The sequence below is a fragment of the Drosophila persimilis genome, unplaced genomic scaffold (assembly GCF_003286085.1).
Source record: "Drosophila persimilis strain 14011-0111.01,24,50 unplaced genomic scaffold, DperRS2 tig00000715-arrow-arrow-pilon, whole genome shotgun sequence".
Lineage (NCBI taxonomy): Eukaryota > Metazoa > Arthropoda > Insecta > Diptera > Drosophilidae > Drosophila > Drosophila persimilis.
This window is the reverse complement of record NW_020825343.1, coordinates 1,641,540-1,649,656: the sequence shown is the minus strand read 5'-3', so window position 1 is coordinate 1,649,656 and position 8,117 is coordinate 1,641,540. Positions and strand designations below refer to the sequence as shown.

The following is an 8,117-nucleotide window of genomic DNA, read 5'->3' as shown; positions in this document are numbered from 1 at the left end:
CAGATCGGTGCAGGACCCACTCGCCCAGGATCGGGGAGATCCAGACAGTCGATCGGCATCAAAATCTCGACTTCGAAAATGAGGCCGATTTTTGGCAAATTCAATGATGGTTACATCATGATTTTTTGCGAAAATCGTGAGCACATAGATGTCCTTTTTTCTGGTGCCAATCGGTTGGGAGGACTCTCTCGGTCACGAAAAGACATGCCAGGCCCGATCGGCCGCTGTTTGACCGAGATATAGCCTGCAGAAGAAACCAGTATTTTAATGGTGTGAAAATCAGAATCTTTGGAATGCTATATCTCAGACACTCGCCCAGGATCGGGGAGATCCAGACAGTCGATCGGCATCGAAATCTCGACTACGAAAATGAGGCCGATTTTTGGCAAATTCAATGATGGTTAACATCATGATTTTTTGCGAAAATCGTGAGGACATAGATGTCTTTTTTTCTAGTGCCAATCGATTGGCAGGATTCTCTCGGTCACGAAAAGACATGCCGCACCCCGATCGGCCGCTGTTTGACCGAGATATAGCCTGCAGAAGAAACCAGTATTTTAATTTTGTGAAAACCAGAATCTTTGCAATGCTATATCTCAAACAAATAGGGCCAGATCGGTGCAGGACCCACTCGCCCAGGATCGGGGAGATCCAGACAGTCGATCGGCATCGAAATCTCGACTACGAAAATGAGGCCGATTTTTGGCAAATTCAATGATGGTTACATCATGATTTTTTGCGAAAATCGTGAGGACATAGATGTCTTTTTTTCTAGTGCCAATCGATTGGCAGGATTCTCCCGATCACGGAAAGACATGCCAGGCCCCGATCGGCCGCTGTTTAGCCGAGAAAATCGTGAGGAAATCGATGTCTTTTTTTCTAGTGCCAATCGATTGGCAGGATTCTCCCGATCACGAAAAGACATGCCAGGCCCCGATCGGCCGCTGTTTAGCCGAGATATAGCCTGCAGAAGAAACCAGTATTTTAATGGTGTGAAAACCAGAATCTTTGCAATGCTGAATCTCAGACAAATAGGGCCAGATCGGTGCAGGACCCACTCGCCCAGGATCGGGGAGATCCAGACAGTCGATCGGCATCGAAATCTCGACTACGAAAATGAGGCCGATTTTTGGCAAATTCAATGATGGTTACATCATGATTTTTTGCGAAAATCGTGAGGAAATCGATGTCTTTTTTTCTAGTGCCAATCGATTGGCAGAATTCTCCCGATCACGGAAAGACATGCCAGGCCCCGATCGGCCGCTGTTTAGCCGAGAAAATCGTGAGGAAATCGATGTCTTTTTTTCTAGTGCCAATCGATTGGCAGGATTCTCCCGATCACGAAAAGACATGCCAGGCCCCGATCGGCCGCTGTTTAGCCGAGATATAGCCTGCAGAAGAAACCAGTATTTTAATGGTGTGAAAACCAGAATCTTTGCAATGCTATATCTCAGACAAATGGGGCGAGATCGGTGCAGGACCCACTCGCCCAGGATCATGGGGATCCAGACTGTCGATCGGCATCAAAATCTCGACTTCGAAAATGAGGCCTATTTTTGGCAAATTCAATGATGGTTACATCATGATTTTTTGCGAAAATCGTGAGCACATAGATGTCCTTTTTTCTGGTGCCAATCGGTTGGGAGGACTCTCTCGGTCACGAAAAGACATGCCAGGCCCGATCGGCCGCTGTTTGACCGAGATATAGCCTGCAGAAGAAACCAGTATTTTAATGGTGTGAAAATCAGAATCTTTGGAATGCTATATCTCAGACACTCGCCCAGGATCGGGGAGATCCAGACAGTCGATCGGCATCGAAATCTCGACTACGAAAATGAGGCCGATTTTTGGCAAATTCAATGATGGTTACATCATGATTTTTTGCGAAAATCGTGAGGACATAGATGTCCTTTTTTCTAGTGCCAATCGATTGGCAGGATTCTCCCGATCACGAAAAGACATGCCAGGCCCCGATCGGCCGCTGTTTAGCCGAGATATAGCCTGCAGAAGAAACCAGTATTTTAATGGTGTGAAAACCAGAATCTTTGCAATGCTATATCTCAGACAAATAGGGCCAGATCGGTGCAGGACCCACTCGCCCAGGATCGGGGAGATCCAGACAGTCGATCGGCATCGAAATCTCGACTACGAAAATGAGGCCGATTTTTGGCAAATTCAATGATGGTTACATCATGATTTTTTGCGAAAATCGTGAGGACATAGATGTCCTTTTTTCTAGTGCCAATCGATTGGCAGGATTCTCCCGATCACGAAAAGACATGCCGCACCCCGATCGGCCGCTGTTTAGCCGAGATATAGCCTGCAGAAGAAACCAGTATTTTAATGGTGTGAAAACCAGAATCTTTGCAAGGCTATATCTCAGACAAATAGGGCCAGATCGGTGCAGGACCCACTCGCCCAGGATCATGGGGATCCAGACTGTCGATCGGCATCAAAATCTCGACTTCGAAAATGAGGCCGATTTTTGGCAAATTCAATGATGGTTACATCATGATTTTTTGCGAAAATCGTGAGCACATAGATGTCCTTTTTTCTGGTGCCAATCGGTTGGGAGGACTCTCTCGGTCACGAAAAGACATGCCGCACCCCGATCGGCCGCTGTTTAGCCGAGATATAGCCTGCAGAAGAAACCAGTATTTTAATGGTGTGAAAATCAGAATCTTTGGAATGCTATATCTCAGACAAATGGGGCCAGATCGGTGCAGGACCCACTCGCCCAGGATCATGGGGATCCAGACAGTCGATCGGCATCGAAATCTCGACTTCGAAAATGAGGCCGATTTTTGGCAAATTCAATGATGGTTACATCATGATTTTTTGCGAAAATCGTGAGGACATAGATGTCCTTTTTTCTAGTGCCAATCGATTGGCAGGATTCTCCCGATCACGAAAAGACATGCCGTACCCCGATCGGCCGCTGTTTAGCCGAGATATAGCCTGCAGAAGAAACCAGTATTTTAATGGTGTGAAAACCAGAATCTTTGCAATGCTATATCTCAGACAAATGGGGCGAGATCGGTGCAGGACCCACTCGCCCAGGATCATGGGGATCCAGACAGTCGATCGGCATCGAAATCTCGACTTCGAAAATGAGGCCGATTTTTGGCAAATTCAATGATGGTTACATCATGATTTTTTGCGAAAATCGTGAGGACATAGATGTCCTTTTTTCTAGTGCCAATCGATTGGCAGGATTCTCCCGATCCCGAAAAGACATGCCAGGCCCCGATCGGCCGCTGTTTGACCGAGATATAGCCTGCAGAAGAAACCAGTATTTTAATGGTGTGAAAACCAGAATCTTTGCAATGCTATATCTCAGACAAATGGGGCGAGATCGGTGCAGGACCCACTCGCCCAGGATCATGGGGATCCAGACTGTCGATCGGCATCAAAATCTCGACTTCGAAAATGAGGCCGATTTTTGGCAAATTCAATGATGGTTACATCATGATTTTTTGCGAAAATCGTGAGCACATAGATGTCCTTTTTTCTGGTGCCAATCGGTTGGGAGGACTCTCTCGGTCACGAAAAGACATGCCGCACCCCGATCGGCCGCTGTTTAGCCGAGATATAGCCTGCAGAAGAAACCAGTATTTTAATGGTGTGAAAATCAGAATCTTTGGAATGCTATATCTCAGACAAATGGGGCCAGATCGGTGCAGGACCCACTCGCCCAGGATCGGGGAGATCCAGACAGTCGATCGGCATCGAAATCTCGACTACGAAAATGAGGCCGATTTTTGGCAAATTCAATGATGGTTACATCATGATTTTTTGCGAAAATCGTGAGGACATAGATGTCCTTTTTTCTAGTGCCAATCGATTGGCAGGATTCTCCCGATCACGAAAAGACATGCCACGCTTCGTTCCGAAAATGTTTTTATTCCGATACATCCGTCTCTCTCTGTTTCATTTTTGACACCAACACCACTCGTTTTGTGCTGCTACCCTCCACCAGAGGGCGCACACCGCACGATTATAAGTGTGTGGGAGAGATAGAGAGAGAATGGGCCAGTGCGTGGATAAGGGTGCGGCAAATTCAATGATGGAGTCCTTATCAAGGATATTTTCCCCAGTCATACATATACAGCTGAAATGCAAAGAAAGATTTGTACACCATTTGACAGCCCATAGATATGTGTGTGTGTATTTTACCTATCTTCACAGCTCGACCCTAAAGTTTGTCTAGCTCTTTCCGTTCTGTTTATTCAGCTACTTTTGCTTTTATTATTCACTTTGAAAATTTTTAAATTCAGATTACATGCGTTTGTTGGGTACATACAATTCGTATATTGATTTCTGGATATATTAATATATATATTTGTTGATTAAGCCTGGGCTAAGGGGCGCTTGTTCTTGAATCTTGTGGATGGGGAGTGCTCCCAAATGTTAGGCCTTGCTGGCCGTGGATCCTCCTGCTTACTTGGCTAAAACACAGATTAACACGTTTACTTGAATGCTGTTGGCATTGCACTGGCGTACATAATGTCGTACTATATGTAATAAATACGTATTTATTTAGATTAATTTGATAAACTAAACACACACATTTCAATTACACCACAATTATCTAGAATTTCCACAATCGCTGGCCCGGCCCACACAGGTGCCTGCTGCCGCCGTCTCTTGGAGGTTAAAGTACAACAATTAGTTAAATGTTAAGTGCAATAATTATAGTTGAAAATTGAATTCCGTATGATACATGGTTGGGCCTAGATACCCACCGAATGATCGAATGGTCTTTCCTTCTGTCTGTATGTCTTAATCGTAATCTCAATCTCAATCTGTTGTGAGCTGCTCTTCTCTACTCTTCTCTTCTCTTCTGGTTTTCTGGTAGTGCAAAAATGTAGAAAAATGTTGTGGCCATTTGAGTTTTCTCTGTGCGTTTGCTTGCTTTTTGGGTGTCGTCGATCCATCGATCTATCGATCCGTTGTCCCCGTTCTTTAACATTAATTATGAATATGCCGGAGGTTCGTTTCACAATTTTTGTAAAAAAAAATACATTTCATGTTCGTCTTTCACATCGTTTGCTTCGCTTTCCCTACACATTTAGCTATGCTAAATCATTATTGTTTTTCTTCTTCATCGAGTTCTGATATATGTATTTCAAATTGCATTCATGTTCCAGACTGTTGTTGCCAGTGTTACTGCTGTGGGGTGTTTGTGTGTGTGTGTGTATGTGTGCTTTCAAAGTCGAAATTGTTTTTGGGTGGTGTGTGTGTGTGTGTGAACAACCGCTTAGTAACTTTTGCAACGTGCTTTTATACATAATATTCAAATCCTGGTCCATCTGCGGTTATCAATTTGTAAAGTACTTGCTTGAGAGATATAGATATAAAGATACATATATGTAGATAGAGAGATAGAGAGACACGTATCCGTTATTTATCTGACTGACTTATCGTATTCTACACTGTACATTATCCTGTCCTCCTGCCCTTCCTACTTCCCCTCGACGCGATCATCAACTTACAATAACGCACAGACACCAAAAAGAGAGTATGCTTCAAAAATGCTTTGGGTTTACAGATTAGTTTCGGGATTCGCTTAAGCAAGATCTATAAGGTATTTTGGTTTCCATTTCTTCCATTTTTCACTCTTACACGCTATCATTTCATCATTTATGTTGTTTGTATGTGTGTAGAACCAAAGAAAAGATAACAAATGTGAAGGATGAGTAAACAGAAAATCGTACGATTTGATTCGATTTATAACTGAGCAGGCATTTTGTTTTTATTTTTATGCATAATTTAAATTAAATACTCCAAAAATTATAAACTTAGTGATTCTGGTTTTGATTTACTTTTAAAGCTTACATATTTTATGTTACATTTGTGGAACATAATGTGCAAATACGATTTGCATTGCATTTCCATCAATAGAAACTAAAATTAAACTTAGATTACTTTCACGAAGTTTCCTGCACTCGAGTGCAGGTGCCTCATTACACAATGAAGATCTAGTCTAAAGCAAAATTATTACAACTAAATCTAAACTTGACAACTAAGGACTAAAAGTACAGTTACACTCGTAAAATAGTTTTATGCCTTCTGCGCGAATAATACGAAAGACGACAAAAAAAAAATGTAAATTGCTTTTTGATTTCTGAGTAAATCTCGGTAGCCGTTCATTGCAAATAAGTTTAAAAATGCACACAATGTTAATACAAAAAAACAAAAAAAAAAAGAAGGTATCGAAGGTATTCTTGAGCATATAATACTTTGCGTTTCATACACAAACAAAAACACAAAATCGGACAACATAAAACAGAAACGGTGAAAGCCGAGCGCCGAGTGCCGAGTGCCGGGCGCGGAACGCGGAACGCCAATGAACGCAGATGAATGACAAAATAAATAAATTAAAATTACTACTCGTACAAATTAGGATTTTTTGAGTATGTGAGCAAAACGAATACATTAAACAGACGGAGAAAACAAGTGCGAGGCAAATGCTCACTTGGGTGGGGGTATGGGCATGCCTTCGCATTCGCATTCGGCTTCGCCCAAAAACACATTACAATATCATTTTCTTCTTATACTTTCGTTTGTTTTGCTTTGCTTCATTTGGAATCTAACACTGCTGCTGCTGCTGCTTTATCTCTCTTTCTCTCTTGTTGTTTCTCACTTGTTTTTGGTTTGCAGAGGATTGGAGAGCATGAAAATCAAATCGTTTTGCTGTTGCAAGATCTTTTTCAGCATATCGCGCCAGTCAGCATAGCGCTCCTGCGTTGAGGCCTGACACACGACTGTGACCTCGGGGATTTTGTTGGGATCCGTTGACTTGATTTGAAAGCGACAATCGCCCAATTCCTTCATTTGCATGTGATTGAGCTGTGAGCAAGGAGAAAGACTATGAATTCGATGTTCTTTGGGTCGAAAAAACCACTGGCATACCTGTATATGCGATCGGTATTTGAATGTGGGGCTGGAGTACTGATTCTTTGCCTTCTCAATGTCCGCAAAGATGATTATCTGCTGGAAAAGGAAAACTTGCAGCTCTCGATGCTTCTGTCCGGCATCCACCAGACAATTGAGTGGCCCCTGCATCAGGAGACTGCCCTGAGCAGTGATCTCTCCATCGAAGTCCTGCAGGCTGCGCAGCACCACCATCATGTCGTTCACTGTCTTCACAACGACCTTCATATGCTGGTAGGCCTCCTGCAGCATGGGCACCTCCTTGTAGAGCCCGGCGGCCTCCGTGGCCTTGATGATCTCCTTGATCAACAGCTCGTATTTGGTAATGCGTTGCACTGGCTTGATGATCAGGTTGCTTAGCTGCAGAGAAATTGGATTGTGAGCGACAGATAGCCATAGACAGATCTCCGACAGATTCACTTACATCCAAGCGATGTCCCAGCTTCTGGCGTATGCAATCGAAATACTGATAGTGTGCACTGACTATGTACTCGGACAGGGGCTTGTTGCTGCAGTACGTGTAATACAGGGCGAACTTTGTGGCCGAACGCTTGACCAGTGGGCCCAGATCCGCTGGCGACTTCTGGCAGTTACGCAGGGCCCTCAAAAAGAAGCTGAAACGAAAGGGAATACCATTTAGATATGCCTCCTCTCTGGGTTCTTTGTGTTACTTACTCTCTGTGCCACTCGTAAATGTCCTTGATGTTGTTGAAAACCAGCTTCATTTTGCCGCCCTTGAGGTCCTCTGGCATGGGTATATTACTGTTCGGGTTGTTGATCTCCGACATATAGCTAAGGTAAGGGACACATCATATTATACACAATATATCTACATGGATACAAGATTTCTGCACTCACCCGTTGACAATCTCCTGGAGATCCTGCACGTACGACTCTTCGGTGGACACCAACTCGGCAAATACGCACTGTCGTTTCTTTAGAGCCGCTGCCTTGTCGCTGACAGCACTGTGGCTCTGTGGATGGGATGGTAAACCGCCGGTTACTTCTGACCTTAAGGGTTACGCTCTTACGCTCGACCCGCCACTCACCTCTTCATTGTTATCGGTGCCGCCATGGGAGCGTCCGTGTCCATTGGTGCTGGCATTCTCGCCGCCTCCCACATCCACACGGCTGTTGGACTCGTGTTGTTCCTGCGAGGGCGAGGGCAAACACACATGGGG

The 8,117-nt window shown here is 44.1% G+C and overlaps 1 protein-coding gene across 3 annotated transcripts in view; it reads right to left on the bottom strand.

The window, feature by feature from the left end:
* Positions 1-5,725: 5,725 nt before the first annotated feature.
* The window catches only part of LOC6603567 (triple functional domain protein), a 41,369-nt gene continuing 38,977 nt past the window's right edge, over positions 5,726-8,117 (bottom strand). The window contains exons 11-16 of one of the 3 annotated variants that reach the window (XM_026992240.1): positions 7,986-8,087; positions 7,795-7,910; positions 7,612-7,728; positions 7,361-7,550; positions 6,916-7,296; positions 5,726-6,852 (exon numbers count right to left, since the gene is read on the bottom strand). In XM_026992240.1, coding sequence (XP_026848041.1) covers positions 6,643-6,852; positions 6,916-7,296; positions 7,361-7,550; positions 7,612-7,728; positions 7,795-7,910; positions 7,986-8,087 — 1,116 coding nt within the window. In that variant the 3' untranslated portion in view covers positions 5,726-6,642. The remainder of the gene's footprint in view (positions 6,853-6,915; positions 7,297-7,360; positions 7,551-7,611; positions 7,729-7,794; positions 7,911-7,985; positions 8,088-8,117) is intronic. The other 2 variants (XM_002028513.2, XM_026992241.1) reach the window with 2 other exon arrangements.